The 26,271-nt window shown below is 35.4% G+C and overlaps 1 protein-coding gene across 1 annotated transcript in view; it reads left to right on the plus strand.

The window, feature by feature from the left end:
- Positions 1-26,271, plus strand: part of eIF2A (eukaryotic translation initiation factor 2A) — a 270,564-nt gene that overhangs the window by 41,486 nt on the left and 202,807 nt on the right. Inside the window, exons 5-6 of the mRNA XM_090402822.1 lie at positions 16,930-17,029; positions 19,663-19,745. Of these exons, the coding sequence (XP_090258948.1) occupies positions 16,930-17,029; positions 19,663-19,745 (183 nt within the window). The remainder of the gene's footprint in view (positions 1-16,929; positions 17,030-19,662; positions 19,746-26,271) is intronic.

A 26,271-nucleotide genomic window follows, 5' to 3' on the forward strand; every position in this document is an offset into this window, starting at 1 on the left:
TAATCTGTTGTCTCCTGTACTTGCTAACATCTATCTAGAAGATCTGGAAGTTAAAACCATCTCTTCCTATCCTTTAAAACCAAGAATTTTGGGAAAGATATATTGACGACATTTTCCTGATTTGGAGCCATGGCCGTGATTCTCTCATGAACTTCCTTGAACATCTAAATAGTCAACACCAAAACATAAAATTTATGGCTGAGTTTGAAGCTAATGGTTCTTTTCCTTTTTTGGATGTCAAACTGACCCGTTCCTCAGAAAAACTCAAAATCTCGATTTACAGGAAACCTACACATTAACAGATATCTCCACGGTCATTCCCATAATTATCCTCCTCAAAAGTTTGGAATCATTTCTACTCTAGGACACCGCTTGCTCTGTTCTTGATGATGGGATAGAACTTAATAAAGAACTCAATTTTGTCAAGTCTGCTTTTCAACTAAATGGTTATTCTCAAAAAACTACTGATAAATTCCTATTTAATCCTCCTAGTCGCCATAATGAAGAAACCATTAGTGTAAAAGGCAATATTTTTATTCCATACATAAGCTCTGTCTCACCCAAATTAGCCACAGTTCTTAGAAAATACAACATAAGAACTTTATTTACTCCTCTTCCTAAAATCTGCTCCCTTGTGAGCCATCTGAAACCTAGACATCATAATCTTAAATATCCTGGTGTTTACCAGATCTGGTGCAACTGTGACATACCTTACTTTGGCCAAACAGAGAAGTCAATCTCGTTACGCAATGAGGAGCACAAGAGAGAGATGTCACTTACAAGAGAGCACGAGCCAGTGCTTTGTCTAGTCATGTTCTATTCTCGGCCAATTTTAATGAAGAAAACCCTAGCCATACAGTCCTATGGGACAAGTCTAATAACATTTTCCGTTGCCATGATGAAGTAGAAAGGAAGAAATCATTCTCAACCCCCTACATCTCAACAACAACCTGAGTTCAACCTTTCAGACTGTCACTGTGCTGTGATCAAATACTAGCATTCACAAGATGCTATACACATGCATATGCCCAACAATGAAGCCAATGAGGGAACAATTTTGAATGCGTAGACTTCAACGTTGAAATATATATATATATATATATATACACACACACACACACACACACACACACACACACACACACACACACACACACACACACACAGTTATTTCCTCCATGTATTTTTACTGGTTATTTCTTCTTTTTAATGTGCACCTGACGAAGGCTGATACAAGCCAAAACTAGTTGTGTAGTACTAATAAACTTTGTTTTCATTTCTCTCGGTTTTAGTCATTCAATCTTTTTATAAAAATATATATATATATATATATATATATATATACACACACACACACACACACACACACACAGCTAATTCTCTTTTTACGCGTTTTGGAAATAACATAGTATAGATAAATGCAATTCTATTTTTACACGGTATATTTTGAATTAACACAGTTCAAATGGTACTTATTTTTAAAATTTCTGTTTGGATTCAGTTCTGTTATTGTTGTTGTCTTGTCCTTTGAAGAGTCTTAGATATTTCCATGTGCTCCTTGAACTGCTTTGGCTATGTGGATGATTTTGTTCGTATAGAGCTGTTGTTCAGGATTAGGGTCTATTGCTTGCAACGCTGCTGTAATTGCTAGACAGATAAAAATGTGAGTGGGTGTCACATTAGGGCAATTATTGCAGTTTCTATATGTTCTCATATCATCTGTATTGATCTTCATTCCTCTAAAATGTCCTGTTTTCGGAGTCTTGCTATCGTGGTGGAAGCCTTTCTGTCAGCATTGATTTCAGGAATTTGGTGTTGTATCCCTGATTTTAATGGAATTAGTTTAGATTTTGCTAGTGCATTAGCATCAGCAAGAGTTATCATGTCAGTTTCCTGGATGAGTTCTCTGGCCTGTTTTGCTAATTTATTAACTGCTTCATTGTAATCAATGACTACATGAGCAGGAATCCATTGTAAAATGCAACTTTTTCCCAAACACTTTAGTTGGTTTAAGAGTTAGGGATGTCTTGTGTGAACTTTGTATTGCCATTTTTGATTGCCTCCATAGCTAATCTTGAATCACTGTAATTATAATTTCCTCAAATTGTTGGGATAATGGTAATTTTTAGTAGGCTTCAAGTGCTTTATTTATTGCACAAAGTTTGCTGGTAAAATTGGAAGCAATTCTTCCAAATCCAACTTTTATTGAAAGTTTTTCACCTTTCAGAAGTACAAGAGCAGCATCGCTTCCATTAATCATATTGGTGTCTGACGATCCATCGGTATAACAAATAAACTGTTTGGAGGATGAAAGACAGTTGATAGTAATTAAGGGGATAAAAATTCCTTGATGTTTTATAGCCTGCAAGTGAAACTCAAGATCGATGAGTTTCATGCCGAAAAATTATTCAAAATTTTTCGGCATGAAAAACTGTCCAAAATTATTCAAAACTATTGGCGAAACCAAGCGTAAGTGACCACTTGGTAGTACAACACCAAGGCAACTTGAAGCAAAGGTGAAGCAAGCTCTCTCAATATTTTTGATATTTTCTCATAATGTAAAACACAGCTCCTAGGAGATGTAATACTGTCATTACATTGTGAGGAGAGGTCACTACCCAGACCAGTTTCAACCTTTTTTGAGGTCTCATCAGTGAGTAGGTAGACCTGGAAGATATCAAAGCTTAGTGAAAAGAACTTACATACCTTCACTATACGAATGCCATAAAGGTGTGCTTATATTTTATAACTAAGATGAAAAGCCAAACGGTTAGTTTTCTGGCAACCGTAATAGAAATTAAGGGGATAAAAATCCCTTGAAGTTTTATAGCCTTTGCTTCAAGTTGCCTTGGTGTTGTACTACCAAGTGGTCACTTATGCTTGGTTTCGCCGATAGTTTTTCGGCATGAAACTCATAGATCGTAGTTCTCGATCTTGAGTTTTGCTTACTGGCTATAAAACATCAAGGGATTTTTATCCCCTTAATTTCTATTAAGGTTGCCAGAAAACTAACCATTTGGCTTTTCATCTTAGTTGTAAAATATAAGCACACCTTTATGGCATTCGTATAGTGAAGGTATGTAAGTTCTTTTCACTAAGCTTTGATATCTTCCAAGTCTACCTACTCACTGATGAGACCTCAAAAAAGGTTGAAATGGTACTTATTAAACGGTCTGGGTAGTGACCTCTCCTCATAATGTAATGACAGCATTACATCTCCTAGGAGCTGTGTTTTACATTATGAGAAAATATCAAGAATAGTGAAGGAGCTTGCTCCACCTTTGCTTCGAGTTACCTTGGTGTTGTACTACCAAGTGGTCACTTACGCTTGGTTTCGCTGATAGTTTTTGGGCATGAAACTCATAGATCGTAGTTCTCGATCTTGAGTTTCGCTTACTGGCTATAAAACATCAAGGGATTTTTATTTCCTTCATTTCGATTAAGGTTGCCAGAAAACTAGCCGTTTGACTATTCATCACAGTTGATAGTATTTAGGCCTTTTTCTTTGAGCGTTTCTTTTGATTCTTTTTTTGGACAGAGTTTTCTAAGGTTTAGATTTATGGAAGTATTTGAAGGTAAAGGACTGGAAAATACAGGTTCTTTGCTTATGTGGGCATTTAGGTGATCATGTGACCTATTTTCTTCCTGATAGTGTCATCATATTGTAAAGTTGATGATCTGTGAAGTCTGCATTTTTGATTCCAATGTTCATAAGTTTTTAGAGAGATATGATCACTTTGGTAGTTCTGATATTATTAATGAATTTTATGGTGGCAAATTTCTGTCTGTTTTCCTGCAGGTCAAGTCCACATTCCTATTGGGCTCTGATGTTGTTAGTGGATGAGGCTGCACCAATGATAATCTTGAACACTTTTGCTTGTACTTTGTCTAATTTTTCCTTTACCGATGAAGCCGAAGGTGACGAGATAGGTGCTGCATATTTCATTATTGGCCTTATTAGTGTAGTGTAAGTAGTTTTGAGAATTTTTGGCTTTGTGCCCCAATTTGTTCTGCAAAGTCTTCTCAATATATTTAGTGTTTTGAGAGCCTTATTGGAAGTGTCAGAGATGTGTTGTGCAAAACGTAATTCCTGATCAAGTGTAATACCAAGGTATTTTGGATTTGCGACTTTTTCAATTAGTCTGTTGTTGATCATGATTTTGAGATTGTAGGAATGTCTATTATTCCTGTCTGTACTAAAGGTGCTTAGTTTTATTTTATTTTATCTGGGTTGATTTTGAGTTTAAGTTCATCTGACCGTTTTTCGAATTCTCTCATGGATTTGTTTAGAATCTCTTCTGATTCTTTAATTTTAAAATTTCATTTTAATTTCAAATGGCACTTATTTTTAAAATTTCTGTTGGAATTCAGTTCTGTTAAAAAGGGTATTTCCATTATAATTATCATTTCCTAGAACGGTACATATGTACTTAAACTTGAAGTTTGGAGAACCTCTTCTTTGTTTTAAATATCAGGGATTACTCTATGCTACAGAATGTAGACAATTGTGGTGACAACAAAAAAAATCGATTTTTGTAATTACGATTCCCCGAAGTTAAGCTGACAGATGATTCGTTGTATTAACTTGCCGTTGGTTCCTGGAAGAAGAAGAGCTATGCTGATTCCTTGAAGTTAAGTTGGTCCGTTACAGGAGGCCTGCCTATATAAACCTGCTTGGAAGGAATTAAGCTGTTTGCTAAACAATTGTTTCTTGTTTACAATTTGAGATGTTTTGTTCGTGCAATAGAGTTATACAGGTATGAATTAAATTTTGAAGTTTTGTATGCATAATATCAAATTAGTAAAATTAATTATTGATTATTTTCAGATATTTTCATAACATTGCCCCATTAATCACGATGTCAGATAATTCAGTTAGAAGAAGAAAAGAAAAGCTATTTCTTTAGAAACTAAGATCCAAATTTTAGATCATTCAGCAGCTGGAGAAAGTTCAACATCCTTAGGGAAATATTTTGGATTGAACGAAGCTACCATGAGAATGATTAAGAAAAATGAAGAGGCCATTAGAAAATCTGTTCTTTATGGAACAAAATTAGATGCCAAGTTGTCATTGTATACAAGAGACATTATAAAAGTGAAGATGGAAAAGGCTGTAGTGATGTGGATAGAAAATTGCTCACAAAAAGGAATACCTTTAGACAGATCATCCATCAAACAGAAAGCATTACAGTTGTACAGAGATTCAGGAAAAGGAGCGAACAACAATTGGGATTTTTCTGCAATCACAGGTTGACTTACAAAATTTCTCAAAAGATACGTGCTTCATAATGTAAAAATAAAAGGAGAAGCTGCATCTGCAGATGAGCCAGCAGCTAGGGAATTTCTTTCAAAACTGTCCAAAATTATTCAAAATGGTGGCTACACTCCTGATCAAATTTGGAATGCAGATGAGACTGGCCTTTTTTGAAAAAAATGCCAAGTAGAACTTATATATGATATGAAGAATCTAATCAAAACAGGATTTCAATGATTAATTAGAGTTCGTGGTAAAAAAAAAAAAAAAAAAAATCAACCTTCAGAATTATTGGAAATTAGTGCTAATTCCAGGATCGCACAAAAGAATGCGGCTACTGTCAGAAAGTGATGGTGAATAAAATTTAACTAATAACCATGTGTGGATGTATTTGAGAATTTTTGAATTTCTGTTTTTTTAGTGATACACTCTTTTCTTTAAAAAAGATACATATGTATGTACTTTAAATAAGTATTTAAAATAAAAAAATATTCCATTAAAATTGCATAGTTCTATTCAATGATTTTCATATGTTTTGTTTGAAAATAACTTATTGTTCATATTGGGTTTTCACATCTGGAACCATTCTTCTATTTTTTCATATGCACTGTATTCTTTTTTACACGGTTTTCATTTACATTTTTTTTTTTTTTTTGGAACCATTCTACCGTGTAAATGGAGAATTGTGTATGTGTGCTTGCGTGCATGTAAACTTTGCCAGTACACCGTATATGACAAAATGTATGATTTATATAATTTTTAAAGACAGTAAACCATAGGATGTAAATCATTACTTTAACCAAAAACACATTTCATCTTATTTGCACAAGATTTCTTCATCTGGCAATTTGGGATTTAGCTGACCAAATTGTATTCTTATTGGCTTAAACCAAAACTTCAAATGATGGTACAACATGACAAAATTTCATGCCGGCTGGGGCATTAAATAAGGCCCCCATTGTTTTTGCCAGGAAACCAGGGCAAACAGCCAAAAGTCAGCTACTGGAACAAATCCTAAAACCCACCCAACTCAGCATCACCAGAATTCAAGATCGGTACTATCAACATAAGAAGCCTGAATGGCAAAGAAATTGAGTTAGCTGAGGAATTGGATAAGTACCAAATCGACATAATAGAGATGAATGAAATAAAAAAAAGGCAAAACCTTCTGAGATCTTTCTGAGCAATAAATACAAAATGTTACATTCAGGCAATAACAATCAAGGAAAAAAAAAATACCCATATTATTCAGCACTAATTATGAGGCTAATCTTCTAGAATGGCAGGCAGTCTCAAGTAGAGTAATGTGGAAAAATATCAGAATGAGACTTGGACAATGGGACTTATTTATGCCTATGGTTCCACAGAAACTTCTCCTGAGGTAGAAGTGGAGGTATTTTTTGAGGCTTTAGAGAAAGTAACTGACATCAAGAAAAGGGAAGAGTTGGTCGTTGTTAGGGATCTAAATAGCAGAGTAGGAAATGATTGTCAGACATACAAAAATATTTTGGGAAAATATGGAGAAAAGAGCAAAGCTAATAATAATGGCAAATACCTGTTGGATTTCTGCTCAGGTCATGGACTGGTTATTCCTAACACCATATTCCAACATAAAAATGTGCACAAATTCACATGGAGAGAAGAGGCAAGGAATAAGAAAAGTCTCATTGACTATGTTATTGTTGATAGTGATGTTTTCTCCCTGGTGCAGGACACCAGAGTGTACAGAAGATTTGAAATTGGAAGTGATAACCATTTATTCTTGAACAGGATAAAATTGAATTTCATATTGATAAGAAGAGCATGTAAGAAAGTTTTAAAGCAAATAAAAGTTGCACAGCTCTCAGATGTGAACTGTAGATTAAAATACACGAATATTATTCAGAAAAAATGAAAGAGATTGAGAACAGGAACCAAACCTTGGAGATTCAGTGGCAAACTCTGAAGAAAATACTGATTGATTCAGCCAGAATGGCTTGTGGTGAGATTGTCTGCAAGGATAGAAAAATCAGAACTCCATGGTGGACACAGGAAGTTAGATGCAGTGAAAAAAAAGAAGAAAGCATATCAAAAGTTTCTGGCAAATAAATCAGCTTTTGCACTTAGAGAATCCAGAGACAAATGTAAGAAAGCTAAATACTGTATAAAACTAGCTACACAAAAGTCATGGGAGGGTTTTGGTAAGAAGGTGGCAAGATATTCTGGAGGTTGTTGAAGAAACTCAGAAATGGAGGAGAGAGTGCTGTAAAAGGAATTAGAGATGATAAAGGTGACATGAAAACAGGAGATAAAGATATCCTTGAAGTATGGAGTAATTACTTTGAAAATGAAACAAGCAGTGATGACAGCGAAGTAGTAAAAAACACTGACCAGGCATGCAGTCAGAAATACATATCCATACTAGAAAAAGCCATCAAAAGCCTGAAATGTGGAAAGGCAGCAGGAGTAGATCATTGAGCAGAAATACTCAACTATGGAGGTATAAAAGTATTACAGTGGCTTCACTGCATAGTTCAGAAGGCTTGAACAGAGGGACGAATCCCAGATGATTGGAGTAGAGCTCTCATGGTATCCATATTTCATCATCATCAAATTCCTGCCATGTACCCTCAAGGGGTGTACAGGATATGATAGTACTACATGAAAAAAATTACATCATTACTAACTTCCTATCTACAATTTTCCTCCAAATCAGTCTTATTACTTGTCAAGGCTTCAACATTATCAGATCTTATATTTCTATCATCTAAGGCACTTTGTACCTTATCAATCCACCTATATCTTGGTCTTCCTCGGGGTCATTTTGCTGCCAACTTGACAAAGAACACTTGTTTTGCTAATCTTTCTTTGCTCATTCTGTTTAAGTGACCATATCACCTGAGAATAGCTCTGGTAATGCATTCCTGGATGTTGACAATGTCAAGTTCTTTCCTAATATCCTCTTTTTTAATATGATATAGCCATTGATGCCATCTGTTCACGCCTATAATCTTTCTCAGGACACTCATATCTGCGGTCTCTAATCTTTGGTCAAGTGTTTTACTTCTGACAGAGCTCTCAGTTCCATAAGTTAAAACTGGTTTGAACACTGTCTTGTATACAGCTAATTTAGTGTTCCAACTAATTCCTCTCTTATTCCATATGGATTTATTCAATTGACTTACTACCATACCAGCTTTGCTGATTCTGTTGTCTATTTCTATATTTAATTTACCATCTTCAGTAAAAATCACGCCTAAGTAGCTGAAACTTTTCACTTGTTCCACAGGTTCTCCGTTCACAACACAGTTGATATTTTCAATGATTCTGCCTATTTTCATTGTCTTTGTCTTTTTATTGCTGACCTTCATACCATACCTATTACAACAGCTATACAATTTAGTCAGAGAATCATGCTGACTTGTAGCGGATTTATTTAGAAGAATTGCATCATCTGCATAAAGCAAAGAGCTGACATTAACCTCTGAAATTCTGATATCATGTTTAATACCACTTTCCTTCATAATGTGATCCATATAGATAATGAATAACAGAGGGGATAATGTACATCCTTGTCTCACACCAGATTTAACATTAAACCATCATCCTGTACTTCCTTCAATTCTAACTGCTGACTTACAACTCAAATAAAGACTACATATTGCTTGATATAATGCCCCATTGACGCCATATAACTGTAGCGTATTGAATAGCTTATCTCTTGGCACCTTGTCATAGGCCTTTTCCAAATCGAGAAAACTTAAATACAGATCTCTGTTATATTCCCATGCTTTCTTGACTATTTGTCGTAAAGTGAAGATCTGATCCTGACAGCCTCTATTTGGCCTGAATCCAGCTTGTTCTTCACCAAGGTTTTCTTCCACAATTCTTCTCAACCATTTTTCAAGTATACTTGCATAGATCTTGCCAGGAACACTCAGTAGGGAAATACCTCTATAATTCTCACATTCAGCTTTATTTCCCTTTTTATATATGGGTACTATGAGAGCTCTACTCCAATCATCGGGAATTCGTCCCTCTGTCCAGGCTTTCTGAACTATGCAGTGCAGCCACTGTAAGACTCTTATATCACCATACTTCAGCATTTCTGGTCGAATATCATCTACTCCTGCTGCCTTTCCCCATTTCAAGCCTTTGATGGCTTTTTCTATTGTATGGATATGTATTCCTGACTGCATGCCTGGTCAGTGTTTTTTACCACTGTGCTGTCATCACTGCTTGTTTCATTTAGCAGATTTTCAAAGTAATTACTCCATTCTTGAAGGATATCTTTTTCTACGGTTTTCATGTCACCTTTATCAATTCCATTTACAGCACTCTTTCCTCCATTCCTAAGCTTCTTCAACAACCTCCAGAATGTTTTGCCACCTTCTTGATATTTATTTTCTATATTCTTGCCAAAGTCCTCCATGACTTTTGTTTAGCTAGTTTTACACAATGTTTAGCATTTTTGCATTTGTCTCTGTATTCTCTAAGAGAACAAGCTGACTTATATGACAGGAACTTTTGGTATGCTTTCTTCTTTTCCTTCACTGCCTCTTTAACTTCCTGTGTCCACCAGGGAGTTCTGATTTTTTTATCCTTGCAGACAACCTCATCACATGCCTCTCTGGCAGAATCAATCAATGTTTCCTTCAGAGTTTGCCACTGAATCTCCAAGGTTTGATTCCTGTTCTCAAACTCTTTCATTTTTTCTTCAAAAATCTTTGTGTATTTAGTCTACAGTTCACATCTGAGAGCTGCTAAACTTTTATTCGCTTTAAAACTTTCTTGCATGTTATTCTTTTCGATATGAAATTCAATTTTATCCTGCTCAAGACTAAAGAGTGATCACTTCCAATTTCAAATCCTCTGTACACTCTAGTGTCCTGCACCAGAGAGAAAACATCACTATCAACAATAACATAGTCAATGAGACTTTTCTTATTCCTTGCCTCTTCTCTCCATGTGAATTTGTGCACATTTTTATGTTGGAACATGGTGTTAGTAATAACCAGTCAATGTCTTGAGCAGAAATCCAACAGATATTTGCCATTATTATTAGCTTTGCTCTTTTCTCCAAATTTCCCAAAATATTTTCTCACAATCATTTCCTACTCTGCTATTTAGATTCCCAACAAGGACCAACGTTTCCTTTTTCATTGTCTCAGTTGCTTTTTCTAAAGCCTCAAAAAATTCCTCTACTTCTATCTTAGTAGAGCCTTCTGTGGGACCTTAGGCACAAATAAGTCTCATTGTCCAGTTCCCCATTCTCATATTTGCCCACATTACTCTACTTGAGACTGACTGCCATTCAAGAAGATTAGCCTCATATTTTGTGTTGTATACTATGGCTACTCCTTCTTTTCCTTGATTGTCATTGCCTGAATATAACATTTTGTATTTATTGCTCAGGAAGATCTCACCAGTTTTTGTCTTTTTTGTTTCAGTCATCCCTATTACGTCGATTTGATACTTATCTAATTCCTCAGCTAGTGCCATTTCTTTGCCATTGTTCTTATGTTGATAGTACCGATCTTTAACTCTGATGTTGAGTTGGGGTTTGTTTTCAGATTTGTTCCAGTAGCTGACTTTTCACTGTTCCCCTGGTTCTCTGGCGAAAACAACGACGACCTTGTTTAACCGGGCGAAGCCCCAGCCGGCATGAAATTTTGTCATGTCGTTCCATCATTTTTTATTTTGGTTTAACCAATAAGAATACAATTTGGTCGGTTAAATCCCAAATTGCCAGCCCATCCTCGTTCGTTCAGTATCCAGGTAGATACCCAACAAGGTGCACCACGAAAAGGTGAGGATTGGACATTAGGTCAGAAGCCCTGGTCGGTTCTCCGCATTCCTTTAAAGGCTATGTGGAGGTCTCTTCTCAGTTATACAGCTTTTAAAAAGGGAAATAAAACAATGTGAGAATTACAGAGGTATTTCATTACTGAGTGTTCCTGGTAAGATATACACAAGTATACTTGAGAAACAGTTGAGAAGGATTGATGAAGAACAAGAAACAAGAACTGGGTGAAGAACAAGCTGGATTCAGGCCAAAAATCGAGGCTGTCAAGATCAGATTTTCACTTTACGACAGATAGTTGAGAAATCATGGGAATATAACAAAGATCTGTATTTAAGTTTTGTCGATCTGGAAAAGGCATATGACAAGGTGCCAAGAGAGAAGCTATTCAATACACTACAGTTATATGGTGTCAGTTGGGCATTATATCAGGCAATACTTGGTCTTTATTTGAGTTGCAAGCCAGTAGTTAGAATTGAAAGAAGTACAGGAAAATGGTTTAATGTTAAATATGGTGTGAGACAAGGATGTACATTATCCCTCTCGTTATTCATTATCTATATGGATCACATTATGAAGGAAAGTGGTATTAAACATGATATCAGAATTTCAGATGTTAATGTCAGCTCTTTGCTTTATGCAGATGATGCTATACTTCTAAATAAATCTGCTACAAGTCTGCAAAATTCCTGACTAAATTGAATAACTGTTTTAATAGATATGGTATGAAGGTCAGCATTAAAAAGACAAAGATAATGAAAATAGGCCGAAACATTGAAAATATCAACTGCATTGTGAATGGAGAACCTATAGAACAAGTAAAACATTTCAGCTACTTAGGCACTATTTTTAGTTAAGATGGTAAATTAAATATGGAAATAGACAATAGAATCAACAAAGCTGGTATGGTAGGAAGTCATCCGAATAAATTTATATAGAATAAGAGAGAAATTAGCCAAATCACTAAATTAGCTGTATACAAGACAGTGTTCAAACCAGTTTTAACTTATGTATCTGAGAGATGGATTAGAAGTAAAACACTTGATCAAAGACTAGAGACCGCAGATATGAGAGTCCTGTGATAGAATAGGGGCACGAACAGATGGCATCAATGGCAATATCATATCAGAAAAACGAGAATATTAGGAAAGAACTTGACGTTGTCAGCATCCAGGAATGCATTAGCAGAGCTAATCTCAGGTGGTATGTTCACTTAAACAGAATGGGAGAAGAAAGATTAGCAAAACAAGTGTTCTCTGCCAGGTTGACAGGAAAAAGACCCACAGGAAGACCAAGATATATGTGAATTGATACAGTAAAAAGTGCCTTAGAAGAGAGAATGATAAGATCTGATAATATTGGATTCTTGACAGGTAACAGGCTCATTTGGAGGAAAATTATAGATAGCTACTGATGTAAATATTTCATGTAGTAATATCATATCCTGTACACCCCTTGAGGGTATATCAGGAATTTGATGATGATTTATTCACCTGTAGAAAGATAACTAACAGACAAAGAAAGTAAAAGATTAATATGGTGACAACCATTATATCAGTGGCATCACGTGCCCATTTCAGTTTGGTGTGCTGTCATGTGGGTTATGCAACCCATGCTACAAATGTCACATGAATTTGACTGTATGCATAGGTGTCTGCAGAAAATTTTCTGGTGGGGGAGGGGGGACAAAGCTTGAAGACAAATAATTACATCAATAAAATACCTTTCTTGATTACATCAATAAACGTATTTTAGCATTTTTTGATGTAATTATTTGTCGATGTAAACTATAAATGCAGTATTTACATTTTACATTGATTTTAATGATCTTTAATTCTTGGGAAAAAAAGTATTCAGAATTAATACGTTTTTAGCACAATTTCATATAAAAAAATTGACCAGCTTATTTTATTAAAAATCAACTAATTAATTAATCCCAAAATCCTAAATGAAATTATTTCACTTTAAAAGCAAAAAAATCATAAAACTAACAAGTAAAATAATATTAAATTATATACACTTAGCTTTTAAAAATGTATTTTTCTGTTTAAATTTGTTTCACTATAAATTTACAATTCACACTCCACTTAGTGATTCACTAGACACAGAGGGAAAATGAACACTGGTTGCTGTTCACAACAGTAATGAACATTTTTTTCACAAATCAGAAAAAGATGAACCAAAAGCAGGAACACGTGCTTTATTGCTGTAATAAAACACGTTCTCTGGCTACCCTGCCATGGGCCGAAACAGGCCAACCCATAATAAAATTTTAATACAGAAAAAGTGTCCCATGGTCGATGGTATAAGGTTACATATCTCAATCACTTTTACGTTTATAATTTGTGGAATTATTTACTCAGTCCTGGGGGGGGTTTCCCCATTGTCCCCACCCTGCAGATGCACATGAGCGTATGATTGCATTTTTATTGATGTATGAAGTTTTGAGAGTGCATATCACATCAGCACTCTCTTAATTTGTCCAATGCAATTAATTGCAGGATAACTTTGAATACTTCTGCAGTGGGTGAACAATTGGTTTGTTTTAGGATTTATTAGAAAATAATGAAGGAGAATGCTATATTTGGTTGGTACCCAACTGATGGTATAATACTACATAAATATGGCATCCTGCCCATCAGCAGTAATCAGAGAATCACCACAGAGAGCACCACTGCCGCCCCCCATACACATAACTGTTTTTGTTCTGGAGGTCATTTTATTCTCAGTTTTCACTAAGTGCATGTTCTCAAAGTGCCATTGATAATGCTAATTTGAGCTTTCAAAATGTTTGAAAGCTCAAACATTTTTTTTTTTTTGGTTATAATGAGCACTCCAGGACCAATAAAATTTCCTCATTATAACCATCACTCACTATATCAGTGATGAAATAATCTACCCCCTATTTTTTTTAATTCTCAATAATTTCTCCACGTAGTACTGAGCTTGTTGGAACACATGCAGCTGCTGCTCAACATCCATTCACAGTGCACCTTGAAACCCACAGAACAGGTTTCTTTTCCTCCTCCTTCATCCTTGCAACTACTGTATTGTGGAACAGTTTTCTCCTATTGTTTCCCAAGGAATACAATATATAGTCTTTTAAATCAAATTTAAACAAGTTCCTCCTTGCCCAACTCACTACCCATATATGATACTAATGTACTATAGGTTGATCCATTAGCCTCTCGTGTATGGGCTCAACATAAAAATTCGATAAAAAATACATTAAAAAAAATCAAAATCAACTAATGCCTTTTTGTTCCTGTATAGGGAGTAGACAAGGCTGTTTTTAGCCCTATCTAACTTTCAGAGACTGAGTGGGCAGTTCACTTTCCACTGGTAGCCAATCAGAGATAGCTGGCCTAAGGCTATCACTAATTAACCAGCATGCAGTAAAGAAGATGGCTAACAAGTGCGACTATCTCGTTGTTCCTAATCCTAACATAATATTTTTAACGTCTGAAACTAGTCTGGGTTTTTGACGGCCGATTTTCTTGAGTTTACGGGACGAAAAACCCAAGTTTTTGGGAGAAAAAACCTGCTTGCCCATGTCATAGATTGACTAGTTCTGATCAATAACCAGTTATAACTGTAAACATAATGTTTTACTCAGGGCTTTCTATACTGTAGTCAGCTAAGACCTAACACAAAGCTAGTTAAATTATTAAATGAATTATTAGACAACTCCCATTCTTGGGATATGTCATCAGTTGCAAAATTAAATGTTCATTATACCAGTTCCTTATCTATTTATGATCATCCTAAAGTGTACAAAGATTATTTCTGAAAAGTGATTGTATCTCCTGCTTACTACTTCTAAATTTCCAGTTTCCTTTGCAACTTTACTTGCTGCCCTAGATTGTACATTAAAATTAGTACCAATTTTAAAGATAAAATTAACGATCTCTTCTATTTGCTTGACCCGAGTATGATGATGATCCTCTCTTATTCATGAACATTCTGTTTCAAGAATCTTCATTTCTTACATTAAGATTTCCTGGAAGATATGGACTTATTTAAAGTTTCAATCAGTGCAGGCCTCTTTCACTTGGAAAAACAAGTTAAGCAAATCGAACAGAAAATTGGATCAGCTATGAACAGTCCTATCTCTCTTGCATTGGTAGATTATTTCATAAAACACTTATAAAGCCAAATATCACCTCTTAGTACCACATTCTCAACCTCATATCTAGCTTTATTTTGTGGATGACACATTTGCAGTGTGATCATACTCTGACTAAATTATTACATTTAAATAAAATTAAATTCCATTTACAATTGTATCAAGTTCACTCTTTAATATGAATCAGACAACTTCTTTTTAGAAAGAAGTTATTTTATTATCTCACTTCAAAGATAATTAGCTTTCTTTCTATGTGGAATTCCCCTTTTACTGGCTGATACATTCATTAATCCATCCATCTACACATTATCCATCACAGAAGACGCAACTTGTGTGCACAAATGAACAAAATAAAAATCACTGTAATTGCTAATGGATATGTCCAGTTTATAAAATAACTTCAAAACCATTTTGTAAGCTGTTCTTTTCTACCCTATGAAAGAAAAATTATCACCTCTATCCTTACTTAGCAATCAAGTATCCTATTCTTGTCAGCTGCTGTATCTTGGACAGACTGGCCATCTGCTGAGGTAGGAATTCAGGAACACCAAGATTATATCAGATACTTGAAATCTGACAAATCTAGCCCTAATGTTATAACACTAATCAGAGTTCACTGAAACTAAACTAGAATGCTTCACTCATTCTGATATATATTTTGTCTTTTCCTGGAGATGTGTGAAACTGTCTGAATCTTAATTGCTCAGGTTGTATGCCTAGATCCATTTTCTGGGAAGCAATCACTATTATTTGTCAATATTTTATTATTATTGTTATACGTATAGTCCTTGTATTATTAGAGTAACATATCTGCATTGTTTACTTTGAATTCTTAAGGGGTTTTTTCTCATACGGCTGTAACTTAACTAGTAAATGCATGTTTTGTAACACATACTTTTAACAATTGACAGAATATTAGAGGCTGTGTGTTAGGTTGATGGAAATAGCATTTGCATCCATACTGCTAGGCTGCTCAAAGGAGGACAGCTCTATTTTAGTCGTCAACTAGAGGAACTTTTTCCTAAACCTTTATTCAGCTGGTTCCCGAGTTAGTTGATCTGTGGCATGGTCAAGCAAGTTTTTTTTTTCTCCCAGAAACTCTAGTTTTTTTGTCCCATAAATTCAAGAAAATTGACCATGGGACCTACACTATTTCAGACATTAATATACTGCTCTAGGGTTAGAGACCATGAGGTAGTATCACTTGTATGCCTCTCTTTACCAGATACTGTAAATTAATGCACTCTTGTGTCAGAGATAGCTGACCCAAGAGTTCATTAATGGCACTCTTGGGTCAGCTATCTCTGATTGGCTACCGGTAGTAACTGAACCCCCCCCCCCCTCAGTCTCCAAAAGTTATATAGGGCTAAAATGGCCTCCCTTACTCCTACTCCTTATAGAGAGTTAAGGCTTAACAGATTTATTTACTTTTTTTTTTAAGATTCATTTCCATTTTGAATAACTGCTGAAAAGGAACGGAAGAACATATGGTCAGTGAAATTTAAAGATATATTAAATGAAATTTAGGTTTAAATTAATTGAACAGAAAAATTTTGCTGTATTCAGTGCCTTTTATTTGCTCTAAATTTTTTACACACTAATAAATACTTTAGAAAACAATTCATATCTAAAAATGACAGCATAACATTAGATATGTGCATGTAAGATTCTCCATGCAAATTTTGCATATGTTTAGATTATAGTTGATTTTAACTTTTTAATAAGTCTTATTTGACCTAAAATTTATATGAAGGGAACCAATTTTAGGAGTAAAGGAAGCATCTCAAGACAGTTCAAATCTACTTATTTGGGATATAAAAAAGGACATATGTGCTCATTCTTTTATTCAAAAGAAGCAAACTAACTGGTAAGTGGTACTTTTTTTTTCCTGCGTATTTTTTTTGTGTGTGTGTGTGTGTGTGTGAGTGAGTGAGTGATCATAAAATTCTACATATTTACCCCCCCCAAACCATACAGGATACTGTAATAATACCACATGAAAATTTTAGACTATTAGTAACTGCCTATTAGCAATTTCTAAAAAATTGGTCTGTCTTTCAGGACTTCAATATTGTGAAGTCCTGAAAGACAGACCAATCTGACTTTTAGCTGTATCAGCCTACCTACATCTTAATATTGTGTAATCAGGAATGCTGCTGATATGCAGTACTTGCAGAATGATTTGAATAGGCTGGAATTGTGGGCATGGGAAAATGGATGTCAGTTCGATGTTAGTAAACACAAAGTAATGCACTTTGGCATGATTAGATGTCTAATGTTATATTATATTGGTGGAATTATGCTAGAAGAAGCTGATCAGGCGAGGGATCTTGGAGTGTTAATAGATAGCAATTTGAAGTTCAGGGCCATGTAGCAAAGATTGCAAATACAACTCAAAAGATAATTGCAATGCTGAAACAAACTTTGCCATGTAAAGATAATGTCATTTGCCTCTTTACAAATCCTTGATAATACCTCACTTTACTATTGTACGCAGGTCTGGTCTCCTGGTTTCTATTGTAATTCTGATACAGTGGAGAGAGCGCAAATGAGACTGTTAAAAATGATATCAGGATTGTGGAATACTGATTATGATGGAATGTTAAGATTGTGGAATACTGATTATGATGGAATGTTAAAAATGATATCAGGATGTGGAATACTGAAATTGTAGACTGCAGACACTAACAAACAGAAGAGGAGTGATGTGATATGATTGAGACTTACAAACTTCTGAAAGGGTCATGCAGGATTTCAGTTGATGGAATTTTTCATTTTATGCAGGGTGAGGAAAGGATGCGAGGCCATCCATGGAAGTTGAGAATGAATGCTGTCAAGAAGGGAGTTAGAGCTAGATTTTTCTCTCAGTGCGTGATTAGAATGGATTGCTGTTGAATGTTGTGTGTGCAAGTACCGTGAATGAATTCAAGAACAGGTATGACAGTTGGTGTGAATAGATGTGCCTTCCTCAATAAGTCCCTGACTCCTGAGGTCTCTATTTATGAAAATGATAATGATCTTACAATATAATACATTGCTTACAAATAGTCAGCTTACTAATTTGACAACCATTGTAGGCTTTGCTGCCTTTCATGTGTGGGAGTGATTTATTTATTTATTCATATGGAGTGTCCTCCCTTTTCTCCCCTGTCCCTGTTGGGGTGAGTTGAGCCCCCCCCCCCCCTCATGGGGGATTTAAGTATTTATGGCTGTAGATCCATGTGTTCAGGGGGGGGCCGGTTTGCCTGCTTGTGGGCTGAAAAACCCCAGATAAACTGGGGGAAAAACCCTGCTCTCCATGCCCAAGACCGGCTAACTTGGCTATGGCTGAGGAAGATCCTTAAGCTCCTCACGTCGGCAACAGGAATCAAACCCAGGATACTCCTTCCTGAGGCATATGGTTGCGAAGCGCATAGCCTAGTGGCTATGCGAAGAATATATATTAATATATATAATACGAAGAATATATTAATATATTCTTCGTAATATATTACGAAGAATATATTACCACTACAAGTGCATCCACTTTTATCAAAACAAGAACCCCTTCCTCAGTCCCATATTAATTCCTTATATATATATATATAAACAAAATTACGACAATGAAAATAGGCAGACACATTGAAAATATCAACTGCATTGTGAATGGAGAACCTATAGATCAAGTAAAACATTTCAGCTACTTAGGCATGATTTTTAGTGAAGTTAAAGCCAGTATGGTAGGAAGTCAACCGAATAAATTTATATGGAATAAGGGAGAAATTAGTCAAAACACTAAATTAGCTGTATACAAGAGTGTTCAAACCAATTTTAACTTATGGATCTGAGAGCTGGGTTAGAAATAAAACACTTGACCAAAGACTAGAGACCACAGATATAACACTCCTGAGAAAGATTAGAGGTATGAAGAGATGGCATCAATGGCAATATCATGTTAAAAACAAGGATATTGGGAAAGAACGTGACATTGTTAGCATCCAGGAATGTGTTAGCAGAGCTAATCTCAGGGCTCTCTGTCAGGTTGGCAGGAAAAAGACCCAGAGGAAGACCAAGATATAGCTGGATTGATACAATAAAAAGTGCCTTAGAAGACAGATATATAAGATCTGATAATGTTGGGGTCTTAACAGATTGATTTGGAAAAAAAATTGTTGATAGGAAGTTAATAATGATGTAAGTTTTTCATGTAGCACTATCATAATATCCTGTATACTCCTTGAGGGTACATGTCAGGAATTTGATGATGATGAAATATTTTTTTTCTTTATTTAGAAATAAAGAGAAATTTATTTCTAAATATAAACTGTCATCATTCAAAGCAGGTGCTATCAAAAGCATGTTTCCAAATAAGTAAAACATTATTTAATAAATGACAAACTGTTAGCAAATTGTAAAATATTTAAGAAATAATGACTTTATGCATTGACTTGAGTTGCTGTTTTGCTTTGTTTTTAACAGTTGAGAATATTTTTCATGTGTATATTGATATTGTAATTTTAGGAATCCTCAGTGGACAGAAGACGAAGCTGTTTGTGCAAGAAGTGTGAGCAGTGAAGTTCATTTCTTTGAAAAAGGCAATTTTGGTAAATGTTTTTAATTCTTATTATTTTACTTGTACTTTCCCCATTAAGGGAAGATGACTAAATAAGATATTTTGCATTACATTCATACATCTGCACTGAAAGTTTATTTTAATGCTGATTCATACATTAGTGTAAGAAATGCTAGTAAACAAATTATAATTCATGTTTACCACTGGCTAGTGTTGATCTCATTGAACGGTCTTTAACAAACAGAACATTTTACAGATTTTAAGAAGCAAGTACTCATACAAAAATGTACTACTTAGTCTGCATCTTCATGACTTAGCTACTTGTATATAGTCTTCTGACTTCGTATCAAAGAAGATATAGATGAAGAGTGGAAAACTTTGAAGAATAGTATATTAATGCCATTTGAATGTCTCTTTATGTAATAGATTTTTTGTTAACAAAGTGCATATTGTGAGTGGATTTTGTTTGCCATAGCCTAGTACAGTGAACAAGTTGAAACTAAGATGAATGTTATATTATATAGTGACATTTACTCTTGCTGTAAATTCAGAATTTTTCTCTGAAGTTTGTGATAGCAGCAGCTTATATTTCATCGTATAAATTTGTCATATAAACCTAAACAGTACTCAATTCAATTTTTTTTTTTTTCCTCCAGTACAGACAGTAATTTCATTCATGGGCTCATCCTCTTGTCTACTGAAGTCAGGACATCTGTCTGAAAACTTATTTCACTCGCAGAAATGAGAGGTCCAGGGCCTATAGCAAATAAATGCTGTGTGTGAGCTAAACTGGTGTAATTTTTTTTTTTAAAGACAAACCTGCTTGAGAAAGGTTGGAAGTGTATATTGGGTTAGATGAAGGAACCCTGCTTTAGAACTGACCCTGATTATTCTGCCACCAGCCATGTTCAATAAATAATTGTATTTATTTTTTTTATTTCTTCACATATGTTCATTCTGTATTGTGAGCCTAGGATTAAATGAGACTGCTCTTTTTTTTATGTCGAGTCCATACACGAGAGGTTGGTTGATCAACCTATAGTACATTAGTACTGTATATGAGTAGTGAGTTGGGAAAGGAGGAACTTGATTACATTTGATTTAAAAGACTATATTTTATTCCTTGGGAAACACAAGAGGGGAAAGACTGTTCCACAATACTGCAGTTGTGAGGAAGAAGAAAAGAAACCTGTTCTGTTTGTTTCATGGTGCACTGTGAAGGGATATTGAGCAGCAGCTGCACGTGTTCCAACAAGTTCAGTACTAAGTGGGGAAATCTGCTATTTCAGATAAACATTTTCCAAGGAAATATTTGTAGAATATACATATAATGGAAACAATGTCTGTGCAAAAGTGGGGGGGGGGGTGAGTTGGTAAGAGATGGGTCATTAATAAGTCTAATTGCTCTCCTCTATATTGAGTCCAGCATTTTGAGGGAGCTTTTAGGGGCCCACCCATATATGAGAACAGTATTCAATAGCTGGGCAGATTTGTGATTTGTACACCACAAGGGTGGTCTGAAAAGTTATCGACCTCGACCATAGATGGCAACACTATAGGCAAGATTTTTTTTTTTTTCTAAGTTGCTACATCTGTCATAAGCATCCATGTGAAATTTCAAGTCATTTCTATCAAGTAGTTTGTTTTATACAGCTGTTTGAAGCAAAAGTATTGTCTGTATCCCTTGAAGTGGGTAAAATTGAGTATCGTGCGGTTATAAAATTCTTTGTAAAAGAAGGTTTAACACCAAAAGAAATTCATTCAAAGTTCGTAAAAGTTTATGGGCACTCTTCTCCTTCGTTTTCGACAATTAAGAAATGGGCTGCCGAGTTTAAACATGCCATACCAGCCTTGAAGATGATCCATGTGAAGAACATTCAAAAAGTGTAACAACACCAGAAATCATTGATCAAGTGCATGATATGGTATTCGATGACCGGTGAATCAAAAGTGCATGAAGTTGCTGAGACTATATGCATTTCAAAAGAACAGGTAGGATATATTTTGCATGAAGAATTGCATATGAAAAAGTTTTGTGCAAGATGGGTGCCATGCTTGCTCACAGTAGATGAAAAATGCATTCGCATGAAAATCTCTGAACAGTGCTTGGAGCATTTTAATAAGAAGAAAATTGATTTTCACTTTGATTTATTACTATGGATGAGACTTGGATTCACCATTACATACCAGAATCCAAACAGCAGTCAAAATAGTGGGCACTCTTCTCCACTCTTCTTCTAGAAGCCAGTTGTTCAGCACCCAAGAAGACAAAGTCAGTTTCATCACTAGGAAAGGTCATGGCATCGGTGTTTTGGGATGCTAAAGACATTTTATTAATTATCTTGAAAAGGGTAAAACAATAACCGGGGAATCCGATCTTTTAACCAGACCAGATGAAAAAATTCGTGAGGAAAGACCTGCTTTGCAAAAGAAAATAATCATCTTTCATCAGGACAATGCACCTGCTCACAAAAGTGTTTTGTCAATGGGAAAATGAAGGGATCTTCACTATGAATTGTTGGAACTTCCACCTTGGTCCCCAGTTTTGGCTCCCTCTGACGTCTATCTGTTCCCAAAACTAAAACTCTTCATCGCTTGTCAGTATTTTTTTTTTGAATCAAGAGGCGATTCCAGCTGTAGAGGGGTATTTTTGCAGATCTTATTGAGAACCACTACATGGACAGGATAATGGTGCTGGTGTATCGCTGGAATAAATGTATTAGTCATAAGGGAGATTATGTTGAAAAATAAAAATAATTTTGAAAATATAAATTTGTTTTTTCATTGTTAGGCCGAGGGGGGGGGGGGATGTTAACAGGGGTGAAGTAACATCTTGAGTGAAAGAGAAATCCTGTTTTTTTTTTGAAGTTGAGGATGCGATAGTTGTGATGTGCTTATGCCAGGAGAGGTTTGATGTCAGGGTAATTCCAAGAAGAGAAATCTCATATTGTCTGGATATTTGGATATCGTCAAAAATAATACAGGGAAAAAATGTTTCTTTTTTATGAGAAATAAGACACGACTGGTTTTTATTAGCATTGAAATTGATGAGGTTTCAGTGCATATGTTTGAGTTGGAAGACTGGAAGCAATAGTCCAACCATAGGAATGTGGCATAGAAGTTGCAGAGGCTGTCCCACTTGGCACTGTTATAATGCCAAACTACTCTTGTATGGGAGTGGCTGTGTAATTGTCATTGCATGGGGAGAAGAGATGAGCACTAGGTTATGGTCAGAATTACCTAGTGGGCCCACTGCTTTCACTGTGTATTTGTAAGGGTCATTGGTGAGGAAAAGATCTAGGGTACTTGGGGAGTGTTCTGGTTGGCATCCGAACAAGTTGTGTAAGGTCATTAGTGACGGCAAATGTTTCAGCATCTCTGCCTGCAAGATCTGTACAACTGGAGGAGGAAAAACCAGTTGGTGTTGTGGACATTAAAATTTTGTAGAAAGATAATTTCGCTTGTGAAAGTGGGACTGGAGAAAATCAGTTTCGAGGAGAGAAAATTAAAGAGCTCAGTGTGGTTGTTGTATTGGGAGAACGATAGAGACAGCAAATGAATTTGACTGGGCGGGGAAGGGATATTTTCAAATAAAGAAGGGCAAAGTTGGATGATTTTAGGTCAGATGCTCTTTGGCAAGGTATGTCAGAGCAGATGACAGATGCCACCCGTGGGTCAAGAGTGTGTAGTTAAAAGGTTGAGATGAATAGTACTGGGGAGGTGAGATTTGAGTTTCTGCCAGAAGGAGAAGGGATTTGGTAGACTGAAGGTGGTCGGTTAGTGGACACTATTAAGGGTGGAGTTTAGGCCATGGATGTTGGTGAAGTGGATATGCAAGGTTTTGTGAGTCATATATTTGACTGCAAGGTTCTTGCACATTTCCTCTATGGTGCCTGCATAATGGTTTCTATGGTGGCTACTAGTGGTGTCACTTGATTTTTGCACTAACTTAACTTTTTTTTGTAGTTGATGATCCAATTGTTGTCTCCATTTTGGCATTTTTCTTCAAGTTCTCTTTGAAGATTGCATCCTTGTTCCCTCTGGGCAAATGTTAGGTCTGGTCGAGCAGATATGCACGATTGGGGAAAGTGTCTTTTAACTTGCTGTCGATCACTGTTATTAAGTTAGATGTGCTTATCGGCATGTCACAAGTCACTTTTACGAGGCATGGAAACTTCGTTCCATCCTTTTATTTATAGGCCCGAAACAATGGCACCAATGATATTTTTAGAATCGATGCTGCATTCTTCTGCTAATTTGTTGATGTCTTTTAATGATTTTCCATTTTCTGTCGGAAAGTTCAACATAATGGTGTTTTGGCCTCCATCAAAGCATACACCATTGGTGCGATTAGATCGCAGAGTTCATTGATTGTGAATTAGTTTAAGCTTAGCTTCCACTGCTGTATTATGGAGGGAAAAGTTTCATTCTTAGCATTGATGTGCTTTTTGAGGCTAACTTGTTTACCTATGTTCAGGAGTTGTTTTGCATAAGGGAGGCACAGCAAACAGAAAAAGGGCTGGTTAATGTCAATAAATAGCTTGTGCGGCGATTCGTCTATTTTTGCACAGGAAGCGTGCAGCCAGTGCAACAGAACTTGAAGAATATACTCCCTTTTTTTATTATTATTATTATTTGTGATAATAATAAACATGCCACAACTGTGGCATGTTGTGGTTTTGTCAGCGATCAGTAGTGCTGCACTGGCGAAACACAGGGTGCTAGTTCGTCATTAGCTTTTGTTGCCACCATCTTTGCTTCTTATGCTCTACAAAGTAAATAACTTTTTTCATTCTCTTCATTACTATAGTAAGCAAGGTGATGGTTGTCTCATGCCAGGTAGCATAATCTGCCATCTAAAGACATTAATAAATCCCTGTCTCAGCTTTTCTACCCAAGTACAGTGTATATACTTATCCATTCAGGCTTAGTACCGAAACATTAGACAGCTCTGTAATGAATGCCACTATAATGAACACCACTATGAAATCAAAAATTAGGTTAGAAATTTAAATTCTGAATGAGGAACTACATGTATCATTGAACCTCTGTAAGGAAGCTGATATTCACTGCAACTGTGTTAATCACTTATTTTCTCCATCCCCACCCCCATTAGATTGGCTAATGCAGATGACTAACACAGACTTATGTTCATCACTTGTATCCCCCCCCCCCTGCATTTGTAATTCAAGGTAGAGTTAACTAGTTATATGAAATTGATTTACTGCTGAAGTTTTAAAGCTGGTTTTGGTTGTATAAACTGCACATATTTATTATGAACGTTTTGAAATTTAAACATTTTCATATTCTTCTGTTTAGTTCTTTTGTGGCCTATTGTTGCTTGCATTTGTAATTTTCCATGTTATCATTTTGTGTGCTTAATATATTGTTCCTTCAAATCCTTTGTTCTATTTTTTGTTTTTCATGATTGCCTTTCTTTCATGAGAATGGAGTGGGTAAGGGGGAGGTCTGTATTTTTTTTCTCTTAATTTGCTATAGCAAACATTGCACTATAAGTTATGCTTTCTGGTCCCTAGGGACTATAGCAAGCAACTACTGTAATTGACCTCTGTAGTTCAATTTGTTGATCAGTGGATTTTTTCAGACTGTACAAGGAAGGAGGATCACTTCACTGATTCCATAAATACTATAGTATTTTAGCAATATTTTGGTGTGAATGATAAATAGAGTGCTTCTTTTTTGGGATGTACACAATGATATGGAATATCAGAACTTTTTTCCATTCATTTGGCATGCAGATGAGTAAAAGGTTATTGTATTCAATAACCTTTTACACATTTACCTAGCATTCAAACAAGCTTAGTTATTTAATGAAATTTCCATTTATCACTGTCTGTTGTAAAGATATTTGTTATATAAAATTTTTATTAAAATGATAAATTTTAGTTTTTTTATATATACTTGAACAGTTTGTTTTTCATATTCAAAAAACATTATCATATATAAAATAAAATTATCAGTAATTTTACTTTATTTATTTTTTAATGTTCAAATTTTTTCCTCTAGTAAAGAATGAGTGCTGGCACTTACTTGTTTTACAACACTGATAATAATTATTGTTGTGAAAGCAGTCCTAACCTTAAATTCTTTCAGAATCTTGCTAGTTTTGACATCATTGTGCTTGTGTACTGTAAAGAGATCTGGCATGCATACTCTAAATTCTTTAAATTCCTTGTTTCCATGCAGTCTTCCTCCAAGTTAGTAGTAGTCTCTTTATATGCATACACTCACTAACCACAGTGAGAAATTGCATCACAAAATGGTTTAAGTTTTATCAGTTTGTCATTTATTCCATAATGATAAGAATTTAGATTAAATATGAGACATTTTCTTTGGATTTTATTGGACCATGATTCTTCATAAATATATGCATATAATCATCTACCAGTTTCACCAGTTGGAGTCTGTCTGGCTTCTTCAGTACGAGAGTGGTTACACTAACATTAAATGCTAACAGAAGAATGCAATAACGACCTTAAAATCAGTTAAAAAAATTGTAAAGGTCACGTGACATTAAGAGCATAAAGCATGGAGAC

Source organism: Typopeltis vanoorti, chromosome 13 (assembly GCF_054136105.1).
Source record: "Typopeltis vanoorti isolate ZY-2024b chromosome 13, IOZ_Tvanoo_1.0, whole genome shotgun sequence".
In the NCBI taxonomy this organism is placed as follows: domain Eukaryota; kingdom Metazoa; phylum Arthropoda; class Arachnida; order Uropygi; family Thelyphonidae; genus Typopeltis; species Typopeltis vanoorti.